The sequence below is a fragment of the Uloborus diversus genome, chromosome 3 (genome assembly GCF_026930045.1).
Source record: "Uloborus diversus isolate 005 chromosome 3, Udiv.v.3.1, whole genome shotgun sequence".
NCBI lineage: Eukaryota > Metazoa > Arthropoda > Arachnida > Araneae > Uloboridae > Uloborus > Uloborus diversus.
Window position 1 is genome coordinate 192,245,218 of NC_072733.1, and position 27,272 is coordinate 192,272,489.

At 32.0% G+C, this 27,272-nt stretch overlaps 1 protein-coding gene across 1 annotated transcript in view; it reads left to right on the forward strand.

The window, feature by feature from the left end:
• LOC129218479 (attractin-like protein 1) overlaps nucleotides 1–27,272 on the forward strand; it is a 117,024-nt gene that overhangs the window by 72,995 nt on the left and 16,757 nt on the right. Inside the window, exons 14-21 of the mRNA XM_054852760.1 lie at nucleotides 861–999; nucleotides 5,230–5,439; nucleotides 11,603–11,800; nucleotides 12,864–12,941; nucleotides 13,552–13,711; nucleotides 13,791–13,849; nucleotides 17,832–17,996; nucleotides 20,774–20,972. Coding sequence (XP_054708735.1) covers nucleotides 861–999; nucleotides 5,230–5,439; nucleotides 11,603–11,800; nucleotides 12,864–12,941; nucleotides 13,552–13,711; nucleotides 13,791–13,849; nucleotides 17,832–17,996; nucleotides 20,774–20,972 — 1,208 coding nt within the window. The remainder of the gene's footprint in view (nucleotides 1–860; nucleotides 1,000–5,229; nucleotides 5,440–11,602; nucleotides 11,801–12,863; nucleotides 12,942–13,551; nucleotides 13,712–13,790; nucleotides 13,850–17,831; nucleotides 17,997–20,773; nucleotides 20,973–27,272) is intronic.

The following is a 27,272-nucleotide window of genomic DNA, read 5'->3' on the forward strand; positions in this document are numbered from 1 at the left end:
GGAGTAGTTAATCATATACTTATTGCTGAAGGTTACTCACGGCTTTAGCAGATATCCGGGTCCAAACAAGGAAGAAAAAGTTTAAAAAATTGTATTTTCTATTGACCTTTGCCCTCAAAGCCATTGTGAGTCGCCAAAATATTTATATTAGAATGTACCTAGTATCAAGTAGTATCCTTATTTAAAAGAATTGGCTTGGTTCAATAATTGCTTTTGAAGCAAAGCATTCATATATTTAGCTCTTTTTTTCATGACCCTAAACTTTGACCCCTACTCAAGGGCAGACAAATCAGTGTTTTTAAAAAAAGGAACTTCACTTTTTCTTATCATAGTACCACTAACACATCCTGAAATTTTTACGAAAATTGAAGACATCAACTATTAAAAGTGTCCAGCTTTAAAAAAAAAATGACTCTTAAGTTTCATTAAGTTGAATGCTGAACCCAATGAAATTTTATTCAAAAAGCTGTCTTAATATTTTCAAAATAAATTCAGCTGTTTTTTGATACAAAAATCTAATTAGTTTTCTCCTGTTAGACTTAGTTTAAAAATATCTGCTGTTTTTAAAAAATGGCAAGTATTAATTGTATCTTCTATTTTGTTAGCTTCTGTAGACACTTATTTGATTTTTTTACTCTTTAAGTAAAACTATACTACTTTCAGGTTATTAATTTTATATAACTAAAGAACTTCATTCAGCTTGATAATACACAAAAGATAAAGCATTTCAGTTGCATTACTCAACCAATTTAAATGTTTTTCATTTTAAACTAAAATTTATATTATAATAATTCCGTGAAATATGTTCTTCAATTGTACCATGTTCAATTTTTTAGTTTTAATGTACTTTATTGTTTCAGGAAACAAATATAATTGAAAAATGTGAAGTTGCTGAAAGTAGTAATTGTGATAAATTACATAATTGTCATGCATGCCATACTGAGTATCATTGTGGGTGGCAAACAGATGAAAAATGCTATACATTTGTTCGTGAATCCAGTAAGAATTTTATCATTATTATTCTAGAATTACTGCATTTAGAGGTGGATAGAGCATGTTGGTACACTTATTTACTTTTAATTTTTTATCTCATCAAAACATTTAATCATCAGTTTGATTTTTTATAGTAAGTTTCACGAAACATTTCTTATCATCCTAGATTTTTTTTTTGAAATGTTGAATTGGTTCATTATGCATACAAGGTGTTTCTGAATTCTTGGACAAAACTTTAAAGGGGAATAGTACCCATATGGGCAAACAATCTAATGGCAAAAATAGGGTCCCAAACGTCTTCCGAAGCAGATAGGCACCATTAAAGTTTAGGGTTCAAAATTTCAAACGATCATAAAAAACAAAAACTTGGGTTGATTTGTTTGCGGTTTTCGCTAAAGTTTTTATTTTTATCATTATTTTCTTGAAAACAAATTTTGAAGATGTAGTTTAAAAATTGCTGATAGAGGGCACTTTAAACTTTGGAGTAACCAACAACTATTTTTACCCGTATTTTTTAATCCAATTAAATGTTTTTTAATGCTTGGAATTAAACATAAATTTTGAGCTCAAAATCCGAGTTGTTGGGAGTGATTCAGTAGCAAAAACAGAGCTGTCTTCAAAGGTTGAAATACACTTTGTCAACAAAAAAATGTATGCATCAAAAAAAAATTGAACTGCAACCAGCAAACTCGGCAGGAATGTAGTTCGGTAAGAGATGATTTGAATTTCGTCGCCAGTAACGAAAGGGTAAGCGAGGTATGCGCATACTAGATGTATAGATAAATACGATTAAAATTGTGAAAGCTTTGTCTCAAAGGGTACTTCAAACAAAACTGTTGAGTTGTAAGGACGCTATGGTGACTAGGATGACCTTTTAGAGGTATACGAAAAATTGTTGAACTTTTTAAAAGGACGAACAGTAGGTCTCAGTAAAACAGGTTGGTTGTATGCGCATATCTGCTGCCACCTCGGTCAGAGCGATATGGTAGTAGCTTAGTGTAGATTAAAATGAATGAATCACTCCATTATGGTCTGTTAAGGCATTCTAAAAATGTCCAAAAATGGTGCCACTTGTCTGTTACTGGTGCCGTCATAATATTGTTTTTTACGGGGAACCTTGTAAAGTGGACCAATGTGCCTCTACCCATGGTATGTTGATTCGCCTTTCAGGGCACATTAGAGTGCATTATGCCTACAACTTCTGTTACAATTTTGGTGAAAAATTTTATTCTTTTTTTGCTAACTTACTATCTTTTGTGTGTTGACTGCAGTAGCATAACTAGGGGTTGGCAGGAGTGGCTCTCGCCGGGAGCCCAGCAGTCAGGGGGGCAGCATTTCGACTGATTAAAAATAAAATGATTTTTAACCTGCAAAACCTTTATTTTCGCAACTGTTGGTCCTAGATGTATACTTCCAATTGCAAAAAATGTTCAAAATCAGATGCAGAGTTAAGATATTGAAAGTTTAAAGCAAGAATAAAAATGAGTCAAAAAAAAAACTTTTCATGCGTATCGTAGGACCCCTAACAAATATTTGGAGAAATAATCTCCGTTGAAAACTATTACTGACACAAAAAACTTGACATTTGTGCGACCAAAACTCAAGGAGATATTCCAGTTTAAAGTTTTTCGGGACCATACAAAAGATGAGATTGGAACTTATCGCCCATTCAGAAGAATGACAGGTCGTTAAAGTAAGAAAAACAAGGTAGTATTTATACTTTTCATTGCTATTCAAAAATAAATGCGAATGTTATGCCGTGATATGCAAAAACACACTACAAAACCTCAAACAGTTTTAAAAACCACTTTCTATGCACCCATATAGTTTTAAACACTTGTTAACCACTATGTTTTCCCCCAAAAGGTGTTATTGACGGCGAGTGAAAAGTGGTCTAAGTCACAAAACGCCATGTTTCATATCTCTGTGAATATTGGTCGTACTAATTTCAAACTTTTCGTGTTGGAATTATTTTTCAATGGAGATTATATCCCTAAATATAAGTTAGGTGACCAGGGGCCAGTATAACAAGTAAAATTTTACATTTTTTGACTTCTTTTTATTTCCACTTCCAACTTTCAACATCTTAACTCTGAACCTGTTTTTAAACATTTTTGCAATTGGAAGTATACATCTAGGACTAACAGTTATGAAAATAAAGGTCTTGCAGGTTAAAACGAAACACCCTGCATATACACATACATAACATCTACTGAGAAGGATCATTGAAAACAATTCTAAAAAACAATTCTAAAAAATTGCTGCTCCTATTTGTCAAATCAATTACTCAAAATGTTCCAAAAAAATTAATAAATTTTTTTTGAGGTCACAATGACCTCTTGTGACTTCCCATGTGGGCGACCCTGGGGGAGGGGGGGTTGCAATTTCGTTTGTTCACCAGAGGCACTAGACCACATAGTTATGCTACTGGTCAAATCATAAACCATCTTTCATTTAAAACAGCAGTAAGTGTTCACCATTAGTACACAACTATTTTTTTAAGATATAAAGAATAATTATCTAATATCACATGAAAAAAATAGTGCAGATTAAAGTTAGCAAAAGAAGTGTAATCTGGGAGCATAAAAGTCTGCTTCTTCCTGAACAGACTCTGGGTTCTGGAAGAATAAAACATATACCTCAATAAGTAGTCAACCGTTTAAGTAGTCACTCCGCTTAAGTCGTCGTTTTCCTTTGGTCCTGACAAGGTATCATTCACAGTAATGTAAAATGATCCTCTTTTACTGGTCACCAAGTTTAACTTTACCCCGGCTAACTAGTCACTCAAAAATTGTTTTCTAAAACTCTCTTTTGTTATCGTATCTTAGAAAATGGCATTAGACTTAGTTGAAATGCTGTGTGATAGTCATTTTTCCTTGAAATCTTGCTTCTCACTTCTGGTCATTCAAAGCATACTTCTTGCTACGACTCCGTCTAGTACCAATCATAGGAATCAAACTCCATCCAGCAAGACAGACAAAATTTAATACCTGGAGAACATTTGTCAGTATTTAACATTCGTTAAAGGTACAACAGACGCAGAATTTAAAGCTTGAAGCACGTTAGAAGACAGAGTTATTTTCAGTAAGCAACAACGTCATCACTGATGGATTGTTTTAGTACATTAAGCTGAGTTATTATGATTGAATAATGTATAATTAAAAGAATATAATGTTAGGTAACTATAATGAGTGTTTTTTCCTTTTTAAAGTTCCCACTAGTTTATAGACATTGATTACTCAAGCTTTTGGTTTTTCTCACTGAATTCTATAGCTAGTCATGAAAGTACTTGTGAGAAGTTTTTTTTTTTTCTTTCCTTCCTTAATTTCCCACTCCACATAAGTAGTCACTCTGCATAAGTGGTCAAAATTTTTTTGTCCCTTGAGTGACTACTTAACGAAGTTTTATTGTATCACATTTATGTACAGTTGGTAACAATGTTTCGGGGGGGGGGAAGCATTTTTTTTTCTTCATTGAGTCGCATGAAGCAAAAAAAGAAAATAGTCCTAATAAACAGATACTATGTATATCAAAGAAAAAGTGCAATGAAATTGACGTTTTTTAGTTATATGTTTGCATCCTGAAAATTTTTTTAATGAAGAAAATGAAACAAGTTAATCTTAAGAAAAATTGTTTTTGTTGTTGTTTCTATGCTAGTGCATCATTTGGCAAAATTTATGTTTAATCCCAGAACTTGATTATTTACATATACATATATTTTATTTTTTGAAAACAATTAGTCTGCAGAGTTTTAGAAAATATTTGAATATATAATTAGTAGAAAAGTAGTTTCAAAATAAGTCTTTTGGTATAATTAATTTTTTTACCAAAGTGTGAAAAAATTAATTATACCGTGTGATTTTTTTAGTGTGATTTTTAAAAATAAGTATAATATATCTTTGCTCGTTTCCCATCAAAGTTTTTTTTTTTAGAATTATTTCAAATATCAATAACATTAAATGAATGTACAAAAAAAGTCAGAATAATGTAAGAATTATTGTGTTCATTTTAATGAGTATACGGTACTTTATGAAAATTTCATTCATGCAGTTTTCAAGATTTTAATCCCTTGTCAGCTGACATTTTTCTTTTTTCATTACATATATTAACTGAATAATTAAGAGTATTTCCCCATTGACTGTACAAGTGGCACCTATATTAATGATTGAATCTTTTCTGTGTAATTCAAAAAATAACTATTTCCCTTCTGAGACTAAAGTCTTCTTTTATCAATAGGTAATGGTACAGAAAAAGCTATTCTTACTGATGATTACAGAGTTAAATGTGAAATTCCTTGTAGTAGCAGACATACTTGTGAAAACTGTACTCAAGGTCCATGCATGTGGTGTAGCAGTCAGCAAATGTGCATAGAATCCAATGCTTATGCTGCAGTTTTCCCTGTTGCCCAGTGTATGGAATGGACCACTCAATTGCCCAAATGTAGAGGTACGATGAAAGGTTTTGTTTTAAATAAGTTAAAAATTCAATGTGTTTTGCCTGCACTGTAGAATAGAAACTTGTTTTGTTTAAGGGTCTAAAAAGCACATAATTAGTAAAAATTTTCTGAGCAGTTAAGAGCAAAAATGGCATAAATCATTTTTTTTTTTTAATAATTTGTTTACAACACCAGAAATTAGTTTTAGCCTCTTTCAACTTCATGCAAATAGGGTGTAAGTCCAGGTTCAACCATTTGCCAATAGACAGTAACCGTAAAACGGAACATCAGGATTGTCTTGCGCAAAGGTAGTGTTCAACTTCTCAAAATCTTGTGCATGAAACATATGTGCTTCTCAATGTTGGTCTTGCTTAATTTGTAACTATTTAGTTACTAGGGCTCGACCGATGGCATTTTTTGGCCGATGGGCCGATGCCGATTGTTGACCGATTGTTCAAAGATGGCCGATGGCCGATGGCCGATTGTTTTCCTCCAAATGGCCGATTGCCGATGGCCGATGGCCGATGCCGTTGGCCGATGGAAAAAAAAATCAAACAGAAATAAATTAATAAGATTATCAAGGATTTAAAGGATCGTTTATTCATTTCACTTTACTTCCTTTCTACGAATAAGGAATGGTATAATCACAAAAAAAAACAAGAAAAAAACAGATTTCGACCTAAATTTCTATTTTACGATCACCCAATTTAAATTTCATAAAGTTTTTCCGGCACATTTGTACATGCATATGTACTTAAGAACATATAGATGACCGAAATATCCATTTTGAACGCCTCCTCAGTTAATTATCGCAAATTCTCGCGTAAACTTGCGCCACTCAAAAACGTTATGAAATAGTATGTTAAAAACACATACGTACTTAGTATGATCTAAAAGTTCAGGGACAAGTTGTATAAAACCTTACCCTGAATAGTTCACATTACCGAAGCACATCTATCAACAAAATAGTCACCTTGGACGACTATGCACTTCTGCCAACGTTCGTATAGCTTTTAGAAGCACTCCTGTGGAAGACATTTTTCGCAACCTCCTGTAAGGCCTCTTGCGCTGCTGCTTTAACTTCATTGTGGGGAAGAAGGCGAGTTTCATGTTGAGGCTTAGCTCCGAGTGACTTTTACTTGTTCCCAGCCAAAAAAAAAAAAAACATTTGCATGGACGTCGCTTTCTTCCGTTAGGAGAAGATAAAGCTGCATCATAGAAGGTAGCGAAAAACGGCTTCCAGGACTGATTCCAGAAGTTTCATGAACACTGGCAGAAGTACATAGTCCCTCAAGGTGACCTTTTAAAAGTGAACGTGCTTCGGCAATGTGAACTATTTTGAGTAAGGTTCTATACAGCTTGTTCCCGAACTTTTGGATCGTATTACGTACAATCTGTATAGGGTGTAGTTATGCTTCTCCTTTTTTGACTGCTGTGTGATGAAAGAGAAAGAACAACAGCCAAAAAAAAAAAAAAGAATGAAAAAAAAAGGAAGAAAAACAAAGAGACTGTTTAATAACCAATAGATTTTTTTTTTAAATTGAACATATAATTAAGATTTCAGTAATATTGTAATAATGTATGGATTTAGGTACACTAAAAATAGTTTTAAAACATTAAATTATGTTATTTAATCATTCAAAAAAAAATAATAATAACAATAAAAAAAATAAAAATAATAAGAATAAAACTGTGAAACCGTCAACAAATTACGCAATTAAAGTGGAAAGATTGCACGTAGACATTTTTTAGTCATCAAATCAAACAAAAAAGGTGTCAGATAAATTACAATATTAAATCATAATAGGAATATTTTTGTACTTATTTAAAATTTATGAATAGAAAAGTTTGCGTTTTTCATAAAAGCTATAATAGTGACATACATTTTGCTGAAAAACGAAATAGCCATGAAAAGAGCGAGGTTCTTAAAACGCAGCTACAAAAAAAAAAAAAAAACTCAATATTTACACCAAGTTAATAACCGAAATAAATATACTACTTGATCTGATGTTTGCACACATAATATTGAACAATTTGATTGTTTAATCTTTTATGAAGCTTTACAAACAAGTTCAAATTAAATTTTTAAATTTAACAATAATTTTCTGAAATTTTTTTCAAAAAATGCATAATAAAAAATCCTTGAAACTTTTCTATAAAAAACGAAAATAACTGATTCATTGATTTTATATAAATAGAAAAAAATCGTTACTCACAACAGAAGAAAAATCGATCGCTATTAATGATGCAAAAAAGAAGGCGCATTACGAAATATAGGTGAAACAAGTATGAGAAATACGCAAAATGACATTTCTTGACCAAAATAAATAATCGCTCTAAATATTTAAGAAATGCTTGAAACGACGAGGGATGGTTTGGGGGGGAGGGTCACCCTCTGATTTTGGAGTAACTCACACTTCGGCCCCATTTTAGGCCTCATTTGTTTAGTACAGAACCGCTACCACCAACGCCTCGGAAGAGTTTCTGAATCTACTTCAGCACTTCTGAAGAAAAAATTTCAAAAGTCCCTTGGATTTTCGAATTATGTCACCATTCAAAACGTCTTTAATCAATTTCTTACATTAATGCTCTAAATTCTTTCTAAACAATAGATAAAGTTTGAATAAAAAAATATCTAAATATTGTTAATTTAAAGAACTCAGAAGTACAACTAGAGTTTAATTTCAGAAATTGAGGTAGTGGGAGGAGGGGCACGCAAGTGTTCTCGGAAATTCAAAAAATAGTCGTAAAAAATCGAGTTCAAAATAATCATAAAAATAGAGCTGAAAAAACCTTTTTAAACTTGCACCCGAGTTTGTTTTGACGTGCAGTGGCGGATTTAAAATATAGCAAATGTTGCAACTGCACGAAAGGCCCCATAACTATAGGGACACCGTAGGAGTTACAAAAATGCTTATGATAAATGTTTTACAACTTCTGTGATAGAGAAATGGGGCCCCAAAATATATTTCGATGGGCCCCAAACTTGTAGCTCCGCCGAAGCGATACAGAAAAGACTGCATTAATGTGATTCATATTAAAAATATCGAAAAATTAAAAATTACCGTCGGTTCAACTGGAATCTACCAAAATGACACAAAAACCGGTTTTGCCATCTCATATTTGTTTCCATGGTTTCCAATGCGGCAATGTATCACCAAATGATCGTCAGTCTGAGACACTATATTAGTTTTACTTTGAAATAAGTAATTAATAGCTACAAAAAAGGAGTAAACCGGCTTTTCAGAACACCCAATCGAAGACAAAAAGGGAAGCGCACAACTGGAACGTACGCACACCCCGCATGCGAAAACTTAACCTTCTACAGCTTACCATCTTTGAGTTATGACTTATGAGAGATATATACGTACATCCAACTGCAAGAAACAACGCAATAATTAACTTGTTTGGTACCTGAATGTAGTATTAAAAACTCTTTCAGAGGTGACTAAAATAGAAATTCATACTGAAATTTAAGTAAACAGTTTTAAACTCCCAAAAATCAAAAACTCCCTTTACTTTGTATTAAAAAGTAAAAACAGCAAAGGTCCTTTAAAAAAAAAAAAAACATCGGCCTTTTCCATCGGCTTTTTGATGTATTTTAAGGCCGATGGGCCGATGTTTCCTGCTAGTTAGCATCGGCCGCCGATGCCGATGCCGATGGCTAAATTATTGAACCATCGGCGCCGAGTCCTATTAGTTACTAAATGAAAGGTGAGTGTTAGCGGAACTCAAAAGCAGTATTAATAGCAGGTAGTGTAACATTTTTTGAATTAAAAGAACGAATATTAAAACTATTACAATAGTGATCATTAAGGTACAAAATAGACCAGTATTGTCCAACCTGCGGCCCGCATAACTGATCCATGTGGCCAGTTGATATGTTCAATGTTATGAATTGAATAAGATATTTTGAAACCATCTAGCACAAACAATCATCTTGATTCAACATTTTGAATGATTGTTGCAAATTTGATGTTAAACAGTCAGAAATTTGTATCCAAAAAACAGTTGGAAACTTCACTCCAATGTAATAAGCATGCAAGTATGATAGCAGCAATATTCTTGATTTGTAATTTTCTTTCCTTTTCAGTTTAATACTTATTGTTATCTAAAAATATTTAAGTATATTTTAATTTTATATGTGTTCTGGCCTGCGAGATTCACTTTAATATGAGGTGCGGCCCACAAGCAAAAAAAGGTTAGACACCACTGCAATAGACCTTCAGTTTACGTTGGGAGTAGGTTTCGCGAAAATGTCACATAAGTCAAAACCACATGTTTTAGACTTAATAGTAGTGTTAAAATTAGGGTTAGGTTCCCTAGATAAAAAAAAAATGCTTCAATCTAATGACAGATCATAGCCGACAGAGTGATGCAGTGGTCAAGACGCGGGACTTTCACTCCCCAAAGATGCCGGATTAAACCTGGCTCCAGTCAGTGGATTTTCAAGATGCAGAAAATCGACAGTGTCCATATCGTGTGATTATGCAGCATGTAAAAGATCCCTCTAGTACTCATTTGGCTTAGAGCACCTCTTAGAAAAATTAAACTCCTAGTGCAGTTTCGCATTGAATAGTGCCCAGGTGCCTCCATCTAGTGGGGAAACTCGGCATCAAAATTCTCATGGCAATGGCATCCCACCAATGGTGGTGCAACATGAAAGAGTGGATGCTATGCCGGAAGATTGCACTAAGTCTGCAGTGTCTCTAAAACAGCCCCATTAGAAAGAAAAAAAATGATGGATCAAAATATAACTGGTTTAATTTCAGTGGCATATGCACAATGTGCATAAAGAAAACATGAATGAACTTAGTGCTTATAAAATATAGCTGGTTATTATAGTCTTTTGTGGAAATCATTATTTTTCTCTTTAGTTCTTTGTTGGGCATTAATGCATCCATTATATCTCGCATCTCTTCCATGAAGCATGACGAACTTTCTTCACTAACAAATCGAAAAGACAGACCTGCCAACACTCCCGTTATTCATGGGAGTCTCCCACTTTTTGCTCATTTCTCCCAGTTTTAAGTTTAAGTATTAATTTCTCCCATTTTTCTTTAGATTTCTTACTTTGTCTTAATTTTATCATAATTTATTGATAATTTTATTTGTAAAAGGAAAATTGTTTTTCTAATCCTGATTAAAAGGCACTACTATAGCCTCCAAGTTCTTTTCAGTATATGGTATGCATCTGGGGGGAAAGGCATTACTGATGTTTGGGCAGCAATCTTTTAGCATCTGTTTCTGGTTTGTCTTTTTTTTTTTTTGATTACTTCTTAAATTGTACACTGTGCAATGCCTATTGAGTTAAAATTTAAAGGTATTTTTTGGCGTCCCTTGCTTTCAGCTCCCTCCCCCCTAAAAATGGCATTTAAAATTGAAGCTTTTTGTTATGCTTGAAATGTACTGCCGCGGAAAACTCTTTAGTGATTTTTTTTTCAGTGTATGTACTTTATTTTACTGCTGGAATTAATTTTTCCCCAACTAATTAACCTAATTCAAATTGTAGCCAAATTTACCTAAGTTTCTTAGGGCTAATGACACTAATATAAACTGTATTAGTATTTTTTTTTTAATAAACCCTTTTTTTCCCCTCAAATAACATAGTTTAAACTCTCCAGTTTTCTCTCTTTAAACTTTAAGATAATTTCCTGTTTTTCATTTCGTAAGGTTGGCAGGGCTAAAAAGATCATTTGTCATTGTCAAAGAATGTCTCAAAAAGAAAAAAAAGAAAAGAAAAAAATGAAAATATTCCAATTTTTCTTAATTTTCATTCCCTGTTTTCTTGTTCTTTCAATTTCTCCCCTTGAATCTTTATCAGCCTGCAATACCTGAACGTAACTGACAACCCACCGAATCCCTGAATTAAACACTAATTTAACTATACGCGAAATTAGTCTTTAAAACTAAACCTACTCAGTTACGTTAGGTAGTAGTTTATAGGAGGCCCCGACTTCAAAAGGTTATTTTAAACCAGTGTTTATTTTATAATTCGGTGTTTAGTTTAGTTGATTTTTGTACTGGAATTGTAAAATAGATTTCATTTCTATGTTTGGGTAGGAAATAGAATGTAAGTGTAATCATTTATTTTTTGCTTTTTAGTTCCTGGGTATTTTTTGAAGGCATTTTTTTTTTTTTTTTAAGTAATTTTCTCTAAATTATTACTTACAGGTCTAAATTGCAGAGACATTCAAACATGTGACCAATGTCAAAAAAATCCTCGCTGTGGTTGGTGTGATGATGGTAGTGGAACAGGCTTGGGAATCTGTTTAGAAGGCTCTGCTGCAGGGCCTGTACATGTTGGATCAACACATCCTTCAAATAATTCCATGTGTCCTGCCGGTCAATGGTACTTCACTTCATGCCCAGGTAGATTTTAAATTTAGTACATATCCGATTACACAATTATGTAACTTAGACTGATTGGTCATTCCATGTCAGTTGGTATGCCATCTGTCCCAAAACAAAGGGGTGGATACAATGAGAAGGTCATGGGGTCATGACCCCCCCCTCCCCCAACTGTCAGAAATATCATTTGTTCCCATTGTGTTAAAATACTTTATGAACAAAGAAAAAAAAGATTTCAGTAATCTTTTCAACTATTAATTATTTTTTAAAGTAAGTATTTTATATACTACTTTTCATTGCTCATGAAATGAATTAGTAACCTTTCTATTTTATTAGGTGCCTTGTTACTGATTGATTTGGTGCTTTTTCTTGACTCCCAAACAGTTCCAGAAATTTTTCATACTGAAAACCATAGGTTTGTTCATCCGGGGGGGGGGGGGGGGGGCAATTTTCAGCATGATCCCCTCCCCCTAAAATGGTAGTCTGTATCCGCCCCTGAAAACAACATGACCGCCACAGGTAGCCAACATCTACCTGCTCCGATTGAAGTAGCCTTTATATAAATAGTTTTTTTAATAAATTCACTTTTGTTAGAGAAATGCCTAATGTAATAATTGTTTTTAATTATTGAAAACAATCCAATGATATTTAATAGTTTACTGTAACTTTCTAAAGTGTATTCATCAATCGTGCATTATTTTTTTTTTATTCTCTACTTTAACTGGAATTTTGCTTTACTGGACTCCTCCCAATCCTATTTAGCCATTTGCTTGGGAGTCTACTGAAAATAACATTGCATCCATTTTCAATTTACTTTATAAGAAAATAAAAATGGAAGGAAAAGAAACTTATAGGGTTTTAAACATAAATATTGATTTCTCCATGTGTTAATTTTTTTTAGATTGTTTTAAAGTTTTTTCAGAGTTGTGGGCATCATTCTTGCATGCTACTTGTTGCCATGTAATTCATCGTTCAGTAATAATTTGAAAGGGTATCAAGATGTACATTTTAAATATTACTTATAGTTATCTGCTTCAAATAAGCTATGTAACAAAATATGTAATTAGTTTGTTTTTGCTTATAGCATGTCAGTGCAATGGGCATAGTACTTGTCTCAATGGAACGGATAAATGTGTCATGCCTTGTCAACATTTAACAGAAGGTAAGTTATTGTACATATATATAATTACAGGGTCCAACAAATTTTGGGCGCCAGGTCACTTGGGCCTGGATAAAAGAATATTTTAGCCACTAGTTCTTTCCAAACAAGAATCTGTCATGAACCATGCTCCATTGAATTTTCCTATAAACTAAGAAATAATTTGTGTGACAGATAAATTCTGTTCCTGGCTTCTAAGATTTCACAATGTTTGTTCATTTCTCTTTGTATATTGTGTGTATGTATATATTAATGTATATTCGATAAACTTTTATCGCTTTACTCATTTCAAGCAGTGAGAAGCAAAGGGATGTAAGTGAACATTTTCTAGTTTTGAGTAAAATGCGTTTAAAGATAACATCATGGGATGGCTTTCATTGAATTCTTTTTCTAAATTATGCTGTATAGCAGCAACTGCCAGGGCTACTAGTACCATCTCTTGCCCCAAGACAGAGGAGAGGTTCACCTACCATGTGTACTGGTCATATCCAAATTTTTAATTTTGCCACTTACATCCCTTTGCTTCACACTGCCTCATTTGATAACTACTACAAAAGCATTGACAACATTATTTTTATCTGTGGTCTGACTAATATTTAAAATACTTCTGCAGGTACTCATTGTCAGCAGTGTATGGCAGGCTATCATGGAGATCCTGTTAATGGAGGCAATTGTACTCCATGCTTTTGCAATAACCATGGGGATTTGTGCCATAGGGAGACAGGAAGGTGCTATTGTACTACAAAAGGCATCAATGGGCCACATTGTAATAGGTAACTTTTTTTCCCTTTTGGCTGCTAAAGTTTTTAAATTGTTCTCTTTTGTTTTTGTAACTACCATTGATACTTTTAGATGTGATGAATCAAACCATTATGTTGGGAACCCAGAAGAAGAAAACGGATCATGTTTTTGTATGTATTTTCTTTCATTTCTTCATTTTTTTAAATGATTATTCTTCTGAGAATATATTCGATAAATTTTGTGGAATTACTAATAAAAGGATTCATGGATTTTTGTGTGGAATTATTCAGTCAATGTTTATGCTCCTGAAAGATCATTCACCGCAATTGCCTACTGATTAGGCGTACCCCTCAAAAAGTGGAGAGTGTAAAAATGTAGATAATATTTACGTACATCTCATACTTATACTTCATCATATCAATTTCTTATTTATATTTTGGTTGGACTTATGCTATTTGTTCCTATTGTTATGGGTTCATCTACATAAAGAAAATTAAGGCTTTAAGAAGCAATCTTAATCCGTTTGACTTGATTATAGGGAAGTTTTTATACCAATATTTTGTAATATCCAGCCACCATGCTCAAAATGGTTTTTTGAATACTAATAGCTATCTCTTAGGCTAACTAAGAAAGGAAGAATCAGCATTATATAATTCAGGGTAGTCAATCACTCAAGAAACCAGAAATACTTGGAATTCTCAGAATATTGAAATACCATTGGAAAACTTGAACACTCCGGGAAATTTTGAATTGGACTCTGGAAAATATGACTAGTAGCATATTGGCTTTTACTGAAACCGTTTCATGTAATTTCCACCAATGCACTTTTTGACTGCAACAATGGGAATCGTTTTTTATACTTAAATATCGAATATACTCGCATAAGAGCTTGATCCTTCTACTTTCAGAGAAAAAATCATAAGTCCACTCCACACTTACAGACGAAATTGGATGATGTTTTGCAGAGCTTTTCTTAGGAGTAATCATTGCACAAAAAAAGGAACTGAGGCAAATACCCCCCCCCCCCCCTCCCTTTTATCAGTTCTTGTGGAGGTCTGTTTTTTCAATCGAGAATTGGGTAAATGGCACGTGTTGGCTATTATGATTTTCATCTCCTCCCTATGCCCTTGTTGCACTGTAGAACTTTCCGAGCTAACCTTGTAAGCCTAGCTAGGAAAAATAAAAGTGCAACTAAAGCAAATTAGTTTGATTTTTAACTACAATTCCATTAAATCATTATCCACCTTAAATACTTCTTGTAATTTCTTTCTCTCCTCATGTTTTTGTAAAATGATGATGATTGATATAGAAAAAATCAGTAGAGAATAAAAACCATCGAACTGAGAAAAAATAAAATTTTACATTTGTATATAAATCAATCATCATTACTGAATATATCCTCTACGGAAACATAGCTTTTTCTATTATTCTCGTGTCCAATGGCATATCCAGGATTTTTCCAAGGGGGGAGGGGCTTCGATCTTCAGATAATTTTCAATGTTCAGTTGACTCGCTCTACAACGTGATTCGACTTATGCAAACGACTATAATGAGAGTTTTTCACCAGTATTGATTTTTAGAGCTGACACAAATTCTTTGCCGCAACATGAAAATTTTCGTAATCGCTTAGCGTAAGTATCGTCTTTGATTCTGGTACTAAATATTGGTTTCATGAATGGAATTCAGTCCTTTAGAACCATTGAAGTGCGGAAGTTCTCTCACCATACTTAGTTGAATCGTTGCTTTGTTATACAAATAACCACTCTGTATTTCCACTCTAAATGTAAAAACTAATTTAACATTGTAATATCTTAGCATGCTGTTTCAAATTAAGCTAGGGAAGATAAACTTTCTTAAAATTAAAGAAAAAGTATAGATTCTCAATATGCAGGAGAATATTGATATTGATCGGTCAAGCTTATCACAGCACCTACCAAACCGTTATCATCTTCAGTTTCTTAGTTATTGTAGTAATTATTATATTTATGTACTATAGAGTAGTGTAATAGTATTGCATTTCGTTAATATTATCAATGTGTACTGTACATACAGTATTGAGCTTTGTCTTCCTCTCCCATTCATCATTGATTTTGTGCTTCATAACAGTACTTTATATTGAATAATGTAGGGATTTTTTTTAATGCAGTATAAATTTAGTTCTTTATGTGGAAAATGTTGGCAAAAACTTCAGGAATGGATTAAAGTAAGCTGAAGGGTGTTTACAAGTGTCTAATATTACTGTTTATGAGTAACAACAGTTCGTATACATACCCTTTTCCACAATGCAAAATTTTGACTTACGCAAAGGGTCTTGGAATGCATCTATGATGCATGTCGAGACTAGACTATATTGTGTGTAAGAATATATACACTGATGAGCCAGAACATTATGACCACCCAGTCAATAACGCGTTATGCCACCTTTGGCCCGCAAAACAGCCACAACTTGCCTTCGCATGGATGCCACAAGCTCTTGGTAGATGTCTGGAGATAGATTGTACCTAATGTTAATGCAGCGGTAAAGCAAAAATGAGGTTTCTTGAGAAATCGCGATTCGTCAGACCAGACATTTCTCCTATAATCATCCAAGGACCAGTCTTTGTGTTTTCGGTCCCACTGTAGGCGTAGTAGGCAATGACATTGGTCAATAGAGGCACATGAGTGGGAAGTCTGCTGCACAGTCCCATATCCAACAGTGTCCACAGAACTGTATGTTTGGAAACACTTTCATTCGCAACTGCATTGCATTGAGCTGTCAGTTGATCAGCTGTCTGCCTCCGATTTTGCTTTAACAAGCGGCCTAGTTTCCGACGTCCGTTATCTTTCATGACGCGTGGCCGTTCAACACTTTTATGCCTACTGTTGGTTTCAACGTCCTTTTTCTACTTTGCATAAGTACTAACAATGGCAGATCGTGAACAACCTTCTAGTCTTAAAGTTTCTGAGATACTCGTTTCGAGTTTTCGGGCCATCACAATCTGCCCTCTATCAAATTTGCCAAGATCGTTACCCTTTCTCATAATTTGCAAAAGAAAGTGTTTGAATGAAGCCTGGCCTTCTCCAGCCTCAGTTATATAGCAACCCAAATTCATCATGTAGTCTCCACGTCATCCAGACTAATTCTTTAAAAAAGTTAGGGGTGGTCATAATGTTTTGGCTCTTTAGTGTATATATATATATATAGAGAGAGAGAGAGATACACATGTGATTGTATGCAATCATGCAAGCTCACAATTTTTGCAATAAATAAATCTTTTCTGCCATCCCCTAGACAGTTTAAAAGGTCATGTTTTCATGGCAAAGTTCACCCCTTTTTGTGTTTCGATTCACAGAGGAGACCACAGAGTTGGCCCACAAAAAACATGTATCTGGGACAATTAAATCATGCTTGCTCTGCATGATTTTTTCTCAGAAATGTAGGAGGAAAAATGATCAACCTCATTTTTATCTGGGGGGGGGGGGGGCTAATCCCTTTCCTAGATACGTCAGTGCTCTTGTCTGATTTTTATGGGCCAAGTAAGCAATCCATTGCAAAAAATTAATGTGATTATAGTTAATGTTGCAGTGTTTGAGTAGGAACTTCTTCTGTTACTTGATATTCTGCTAATATGTTCATTGTCTCAAAACAGGACATAAGGACATAATTGGGCTTCAACAATACCTTGCAAGTTATATAATTTAAAAAAAAAAATTCAATACTAAAAATGTATGATTAATCCACACACACACACAAATTTCAATGTAATATCATACTTTTTTGCTAAACCTGAATCAACCACTCTTAAAAAGTTTCACTTGTAAGTCCTTTATATTAAGTTTATATTTTCAAAGCTCCATTCCAAACATACAAATGATGCAATGTCACTGAAAATATTTTTTCTGTGTAAATAAAATTGAAAAATTGCATTCTTTTTCTGTATTTCTTGCTATATTTTCTTCTTGGTTAACCAACACATGAGTATATACAATATTTTAATTTTATTTTAATACTGAATTGCATTAATGATAATAAAACTAATACGTGTGTGTGGTTTTTCCATTTATTCATTTTTAAGGACTAGTTTTACTGGTTTTTCTGAATTGTACTATTTATTACTTGCCTAAAATTTAAAAAATGTCAATATCTGTTTCTCTCTCCTTTTTTTTTTATAGATAACTTATCCATTGATTTTCAATATACTTTCAACATGTCAAAACCAGAAGATCGTCACTTTACCAATATCAACTTCATGAATATCCCAGTCAAACCTGATGTTGATGTTGATTTCTCAATATCTTGCTCTGAATCTGCATTAGTAAATATTTCTGTTGCATCATGTAAGTCTGATATAGAATATTGCTGCTGTATTTCTAATGTTTTATTAGTAGATTATGCATATAATAATGCATTTTTCTGTATACACTTTTTTTTTTTCTCTTTGAACAAACATACTAAAAACATTATTTGGCAATCTTGTGAAAGTCACAACAACACAAAAAATGGTTAGAAAGAATTACAAGACCAGAAAGTTAGAGCAAAATCATAAGAATTTTTAAATGTAGCTTTGCTTGGACACGAGACCTAAAAACAGAAATCTCAACATTGACAAAATTGAATTTTCAGTATCCTAAAAAAATTATCATATAACCTGTATCTTTGCCTTAAATAACATTTTCATCTCAACATTCCTAGTGAATTTGATTTTTCTAGATTATGAGAAGTTGATACCTATAATTTAGCACATTTAAAAAATTTAGCTTTTCTTTTTCATGCCCCAAAAACAGTAGCACAAGTTTATTTCTGTAAAAAAAAAGATATTTTTCAAAAGCACATATTCTTCACATTTTTGAGATGGGACTTTCGTTTCATGATTAGATTTAAAAATAGGAATATTTGTGAATGATTCAATAGTATGTTATTTATTTCATTGGACATTAATATGTAATCAATTTAAAACCAGCCTAGCTTTATATGCACAGCTTCTTCCGAGACCTTAATTTGTATTTGAATGTACAATAGCATAAAGATCAGAATATTAAGCACCAAAAATTTAAGCAACATTGAAACTTTTCCGGAGCGATTTTGAAGTTCTCAGTTTTTTAATGAGTCTACTAGAATTACACTTCTGAATAAGTTTTCATAATTTGTCAGTACATTTCAAAATGGCCATTATTCAAGTTATAACTTTAAGAATGTATTATAACTCATTATGGACCGGTTACGAGAATTCTCGTGACATTCTCGTTCTCGAAAAATGACCATTTACGAGCATCACTAAGTGTCATTGTACAATGTGCACTGGTAATTTTCACACCATCTCATACATTTTGTTGTGAATTTCTAATCGGTTCTAAAGACTCATAGCACATTGACTCACATCTCTGAACAATTACACATGTGTTACATCAGGAACAACCATTTATATTTCACCGGTCAACAATGCGTTAATAGAAAAACAGTAAACTGTTCGATATTTGAAATGCAGGTAATGGGGGGAAGATACACTAATGCAAAATTAAGCTGCTATAATTTCATTGAAAACAATTAATTTGATAAGTTTTTGTATGTTTTGACATGTAGAGTAGAACTTCAATTATCCAGCCCTTATTTAACTGGATCTTTGGATTATATTGATCAATCATGTAGCATTGAAAAAAAAAAAAAGCTTACATCTAGATAATTTTAAATTATGATAGCTAAGAGTGTAACAATAAGATGTCGAACATTCACTTTCTTATTTTGTTCAGCTGTGCAGCACTTGCATAAATAAAACAGTAAATTGTTGCAATCTAACAAACACCACTGCAGCTAAACTATACAAATGAAGCGTAGATTGACCATATAAAATTCTAAAAACAATCAAACAACACACGTGTGTGAACCAAAAGACAGCTGACCAATTTTTTTTAAAGAAAATATGTAAAAATTATTTTGATGTTTTTAAATGTCTTTTAACAATTCTATTTAATTTTGCTGAATTAATGAACGAAAAGTGCTTATTTAAGAATTTGTTTTGCTTAATACCCATACTATCTGAATTACCCAGGGTTGCTTTTGGTCCCAGTTAATCCAGATAAAAGAGAATGTACTATACTTTTATTATGAATGCTACTGCGACTTCTTAGCTGTAATAATATAAACTAGTTTTTCAACAATTTTTGAAAAGTTTTGAAATCTTTTTATTAACTTCAAAATATTCCTTTAAATCTGGGCTAAAGGGAGATATCAAACCCATATCTTCATGTGTAGATTTTATACCATGTTTCATTAACATACTTCTAATGTTAAAGTACTATCGCCACAACTTTTATCTATTCTTAATATGTTGTCATTCCCATCGTGCAGTTACTTTCAGTGTCAGGTTATTCAAATTTTTGCTCCATCCTTGCTTCTCTGTATGTGATTAGTTTATTTATTTATTTACTTTTTAATGAAATACACTTGAGCTTGGTTAATATAAAATCTCAAAAATAGACAAATTTGTAAATATTGGCCATCATTCACTACAACTGTGAATTAGTGATACCCTGAAAGAATAGAAAAATGTGCTCCTACATTTAAAATATAAGTACATTCAGAAAAAATTATTTATGTGTTCAAATTGAATGTTTTTAGAAACGATTGAAAAAGATGATAATGATGGAAGATGATAATCAACAATTGTGTGTGCCAGATAGGTTGAAATCCACAATGAAATATAGACAACTTCATCTCCAAGCAAATCAAAATAACCATAGGAAAATAAGAATATGAGCTTTATTCTTGATGAAAAAGGTTTAACATTTTCTTCTTGTTGCACAATGGGCCTTCTACGACCTCAAAAAATGCTGATTAATTTCTAAAAATAAAATTGTATTATTCAATCAGAGACATTTTCAGGTCAAACATGAGGTCACAAGAGGTCAAAATGTTTTGTTCATCTTAGCTAAGACTTTCAATTGTTTAAGCATGTACTTTTGCGTGAAAATTTTAATGTTATTAAATAGCAAACCAAACTTGACAGATAAAATGTATTTTAGCCGTGATTTTGTACTAGTGTTGGACTGTTAATTAATTTTGTGGCTGTTACTATTTCCATTTTAATTTCATATATTTTTTTTCCTTTTAGCTTCAGCACCAGAAAAATTTCTTGATGAAAACCATAAATGTGGTACATTCAAACTTCGTTTCTCTCATGATGACCACATATTTGGATCTGATAATTCGACCTTTTATGTGTATGTTTTCAATTTCAACACTCCATTTGTACTGCAAATATCATTTTCTCAGCACAGACAACTAGATTTACTACAATTTTTCATCACATTTTCTAGGTAAGTTTGTTATGATACATATTTTCTAGGAATTACCCATTTCTTTGGTAGTAATTATACTTGCAATAACTTTTCTTTTGATAGCTTTTCAAGCTACTGTGCAGATTTCAATTATTTTATTTTTCATATAAGAGAAATTTTCTAACCTTCAGCTTTTTGTCTCATTGAACAGTTTTTATTTGTTAACTTCAAAGCAAAATTTGCTGTTTTAAACTCTAAGGTATATTATTTTCTCTGATATGTGCAAGTTTGTACTTGGACATTGGAAAACTTGCATTAGTGTACAGTAACTTCTGTTTGTGATTTTTTTCAATGCCAAGGTTCACTCTTAATTTCATAAGTTTTATTCCACAAATGACTTGTACTTATAGTCTATGTGAGAATGTATTGAATCAATGAAATTATGAATCACTATCAGAAAAAGCATACTAGTGCCTTACTATGAAGTCAAAATTTGTGTATGCTAACTAGGGAATAAGTTTCACAAACACCTTGCATAAAATAACTTTTGCATTATGTGAAACAAAAACAATATATTTCTCACCCGTCCAAAATTTTAACTGAGATTTTTTAATGCTGCAAAGGGATTTGATTTTTTCTTTGCATATTAGTTTATTACTAGAACATTTTATAGAAATATTTACTGGAACAAATCATTTACATATCATATAGCACAAAATTTATTTGCTAGCATCCTAAGAGACCATTACATTTAATAAGTACAACAAAGGTGCATCTTATTATTTTTGCGATTTGGACTACTTTTAAAGAAAATGAACATTAAAACCTATTTCAATGTCTGTTACATATAAGCAAGATTGATTTTTCAACTCACTTATTTACTAAATGGCACTCTAATGAAGTAGTCTCAATTGGACTGTTATTTCAGGAGCCAGTCAAACAACATATTTGTTATGAGAAATACAGGAGGAAGTGTCTAGCTACTCTGTATGTTTTTATGAAGCTGTTAATGTAATTTCTGCTAAAAGTAGACCTTATTTGATACATTATAGGTAGAAATTCATTTTCTTGCATTCTGTTTTCTTTGCAAAATAATTATTAAAACTTTTTCTGTTTGGGTCATTCCATGCGAAATGAGCAAATCAGCTGTGGCTGACATGTCACAGATTTCAATGAAAATTTTTATTTAGGTAAACCATACATATCTATGAGGGAATGCAAAGTATGGAAGTTTAAAAACTGTTTGTTGCTTTGTTATTGAAATTAGATGTTGATGCTTACGCTAAGCCTAAATTTTCAGAGTCCATTGCTACCAGTTTGTGACTCAATAACTCCATAAGTTATAAACGTACACTTAAAAAATAAATATTTCTATAAATAATTCTCTATTGAGAAAGAGCAAAGTAAAATTTATTTGGATCTTTTTTTGAATCTGAGATATTAAAAAAGATTAAAATTTGCCAAATTACTTCAGATTTTACATCACTTTTCTAGCTCTTTTAGTGAAAAAATAACAGTAAAAATGATTTAGATTGAAAAACTATCTAAAACTCACTATCTGCTCTAATTTAGTAACTGATTATGAATTTCTTGATGATGAAATTGTACTTTAAAAAATCGAAAATTTCCAAAAATTTCATTTTTTCCTCTGTTTTAGATGTTTTTTTAAGTTGAGGGAATGTTCTAAATTTACTCAATTTTTTTAACGTAACATATTGAAGTGTCTTTTAGATGCTACTAAATTTTAATCATTGGTATCAGCGTATTTTTGTTACTAGAGTAACTTGAACTAAGGTAAAATTTCATTCGTTACTTCTTTTTATTTTGTAAGTTTAGCAAAACTAAACATTTCTTTCGTGTTTCATTTTCTCAAAAGCATGTTTTTGAAGTACAGTCTGAAATGTACATTTTTTTAATTGAAATAAATGTTAATTTTACTTGCTTTTGCATCATTTAGTCGTTTATCTAATTCTTTGAATTCTCATAATTTCACATAAGGGTCAATCCATACAGGTTCCATACAGTATCAACTACTCATTCATGTTGAAATATTTCTAAGTTATCAAATTAAAATAGTTATTTTGAAAATTACAATATGTTTTTTTAATATAATGTATTATATAGGGCACAATATACGTAATTTAAGAAGGTGCCATGACGTTTTCACACTTTTTATTTCTGTTTTAGTGTATGAATTGACTAGCAAAATTGCTTAATTTCAAAGACCTGTATTTTTTTTACAAACCAAATACAAAAAACAATATGCATAACATGTATAGTACTTGAACGGAATATTCAATTGTCCAGCAAACTTTATTTTTAATTCCATCCGCTTTTGGTTTATAGGGGTCTAAAAATGTCATTTTCGTCATTTTTCCGATTTTTGAGGGACTGTAATCTATAAAGGGTGCACAAACACGCAGCAACAGTTAAATATTCTTTTTGGCATGGTTCCAGTGATTAGTTTTTGTCGTAATTCATTTTGTGTTTCCGTCCCCTACGTGAGTTATTCCCCTTTGAAATGAGTAAAATTTTTACATTTGGCCTTGAACTTTAACCTGTTGCCATTATTTTAATTATTAACTCACAGCTACATAACTCAGCATGTAAGACTATCAACTTATGCACTTCAACAACAAAGCGTTAAATTAACTTACAAATGTAATTCAAATAGATTTCGGCCAAAATGCAAAGGTCTAAAAGTCCCATTTTTGACTACGAAAATCACTTTAGATGACCTAAAAAATCAAAGGTCCAGTTGAGAAAAAATAAAAGTGGTTTTAAACATCTTTCATATGCAGCTTTTAGGAATATGAATTTAAAAAAAAAAAAAATTTAAATGGCCGAGCGCACCCATCCGTCAAACCTGTATGGATTGACACATAAACCAAAAAAAAACGCTATTTTTCTGAATTTTATTTTACGTTTGGAAATCAAAAATCAATTTTGACTTTCTTCAAGCAAATAGTAGAAACACAGCTCTATATTCTTGTAAAATTTTAAAGTTGTCTGAATTTTCCTTCATTTGAATTTTTGTGTGTATGTGAAGCGAAAAATCATCATTTTACAAATTGTTTAAAACAATTTTTAAAACTGATTTTGAAGACAAAGGAGTTTAAATACAACTTCAAAAGTAAGGTATTTCTTTTATGATACTTAGCACATTATTGGGTATTAATTTCATCAAAGCTAATGCATTCGTTAAAGATTGAGATTGAAAAATAAAATGCTTAATTATGAGAAAATTGAAATATTTTAAGTTTTTGAAACTCAGTTAAAAGTTAACTATAATAACTTTGAAAATTTTACTGATATCAAATTAATTACCCTACTCCATAGATTGCAACAATATATACCTTTTATGTTTTCATTAAATAGTTAATAAGATATAAGCCTTCAAAAGTGCAACATTTAGCATTTATGAGAATGCTGTTCAATTTGACCAAATTTCAATCGCATGTAACTATTCAAATAAAAAATGTTAAGCAAAAATATTTTAGATATTTTTATATAGGCATAAAAGGAACCTGTATACCAAATTTCATAAAAATCTGTTACCATGCGGCCACCACTTTTTTGCGAATTTTGCTCATTTCATATGGAATGACCCGTTTTTGACTTGTTTCTGCAATAACGGATCTGTTCAAATCTTGTTCAATGCTTAACTTTTTTTTTTGGGGGGGGGGGGAGTTTTGTAATAAACATGAGAATATTAGTTTAAAACAATGAATTTTGGTTTGGCATTAATTAATAATACTGATATATGATGCTGATTCTTCCTTTCTTACTTAGTGGGGGGATAGCTACTTGTCTGCACAAAACCATTTTGAGTACATGATGTTCAGACAATGCAAAATGTTGGTGCAGAAATTTTCATATGCCCAACTAGCTACAGATTAAGCTCGCTTAAGGCCTGAATTTTCTTTATAATGATGAATCTATAACAATATAAGAAGAAAATGTAGCAGTCCAACCAAAACATTAAGTTGATGTGAGAGTAAGGTGAAAAGTTCTCGGCCTAACACAGAGGTGATTCTGCTCTTTCATGTCAACCATTAGAAAGTGGGTAGCTGAAATTAAATGTAGTTGCACGTCCCTCAAGGATGAATCTGCTGAAGGTTGGCCAGAAACCATAACCACACTGGAAGATTGTGGAAAAGTATAATTTTGTGTTGGATGATAGGCGAGTAAAAATGAGGATGTGAAACCTCTTACACACAGAATTAGGAATGTAAAAACTCAATGCAAGTTACAGTGCTGGCCAAATTATTAGACTAAAGAGGTTTTTTGTACACTATTTGTACTAAACTTTTATTTATTTTACTGTTAAAGTACAGTATATATTGCACACTGATTATTACATTATTTTAGCATAATTTAATGTTTGCAAGTGGCGGTACTGTCTGCTTTGTTTATGTTCTTTGTTTATCTACCTACCAGGAACATAACCTCAATCAGCTTAAACAGTTCACTAGTTCTTTTTATTAGTGTGTTCTGTTATATTTAAAGTTAGTTTTAGGTAATTAGTGAGTGTGTGTATGTGAGTATATATAATAGTGAGTATAAACAATTTTTTTCCCTCCTTTTTAAAAAAGTTAAGAAATGGTGTAAACCTTGTGAAAAGTATGCCAAAAAGACTTAAAATGTTAATCAAAAACTAGGGAATGAATACTAAATATTAGTTAATTATTTCACTGTTCGTTATTGTGTCTATGGTTATGTAATCAATAAAGAATTTGTTTTTAAAACAGTCTTAGTCTAATAATTTGGCCAGCACTGTAGATGCCAATGTGTTGAATGCTGAATGCCAATCAAGAAAAAAAGTGGAAAAGATTTTTACAACAATGTTTGGACTTATTCAGTAGGGATCAGATTGATTTTGGACTGCTATTTGCCACCATGCTAGAGACATGGGTCCTTCACCACATACCAGAAACGAAACAGCGGCCAACTAATAACAGTTGTAAAAACTTTTCCATGGCAATCACCATCTGTTATATGTTGTAGAACAAGATTTTGTCATGAGCAACAGATAGTATTTCAAGTTTGTTATTTTCATCCTTTTCTGTAAGAACACCATCAAAAAATCCCTATTTTGATGCGAGAAAATATGTTCTTTCTAATGGTACTAACAAAAAAGGTGACAAACAAGGGTTTCCTTTGCTCCAGGAAATATACAGGGAACTCCAAAATCCGCAAAAAAAAAAAAAAAAAGAAAAAAAAAAGAAAGAAACTTGGAAAATTCAGGGAGTTTTGGAACTTTCCTTAAAATCCTGGAAAATAGTTGTTTAAAATTTCAAAAATCAATGCCAAGTATTAACTTCCAAAACAATACATGAATAAAAATTAAAAAAGAAGAAGAAAAGCAAGTAGAATAAAATAAAAATTATAATTTTGCTTCAACTTTTTTTTTGATTTTGTTTAAGTAAATATTAAATTGTCTATCATAAAAGTGGAAACGATTGATTGATTTGTTTCATATGCATCCTGAATTCCATGCACATTTAATTTAGGGAGGATGAGATTTTTCATCTGTATTAATTGTTCTGCTTAGCCTTTTTTTTTTTTAAAGGCCAAGTAATGAATTGTTTTAGCAGTCTTTTTTCCCCTTCAAAAAAAGTTAAACAAATATTCAGTCACCTTGCTGTTATTTAAGGTTTAATGGATACTTGCTTGTTCCCCTTATTTAATTAATTTATTTTTTCCTCATGATGAAACTATCAGGATAATTAATATTCTTAGAAAAATACCAGTATTTGCTTGTTTGTAATGTTGCATCTTGATACAGGAAGTTTTTCTCCCAGGATTGAGTGGCAACCCTGCAAATTAAGCTACAGCTCATTGAAAACAGGCTGTTTTTCATATGAAGGATTTTGATATTGAATTTGGATGATGACATCTGTTTCAAAATAAATTTTCATGATTTGGAACTGTACCCAATAAAAACAAGTATTCAGATAATAGATTTAAGAAGTACTAGCTTATGAATTAATTTTGTTCAGCTCTTATGACATCCTAAAAATTGAGGAAATAAATTCCCCGCTGCCTTTTGTCATGACTCTACATGTGTGCTGTACAAAAGCTAATGAGCTTAAATGTACAAAAATGCTAGAACCTATAAACAGTCAAGAGTACTTAAAGTTCTAAAATTATCAGGCTTACACAGTGTAATGATATTTTCTGCAATTTTAGCCTTAATAGACAGAATTTCAAGCTCATTTTTTTTCCCATCCTTTTCTAAAAGAACTCTTACAAAAAAAAGTAATAATAATAATTTGGTAGGGGGAAAATGGTGACAAACAGGAGCTACAGCTCATTGAAAACAGGCTATTTTTCCGC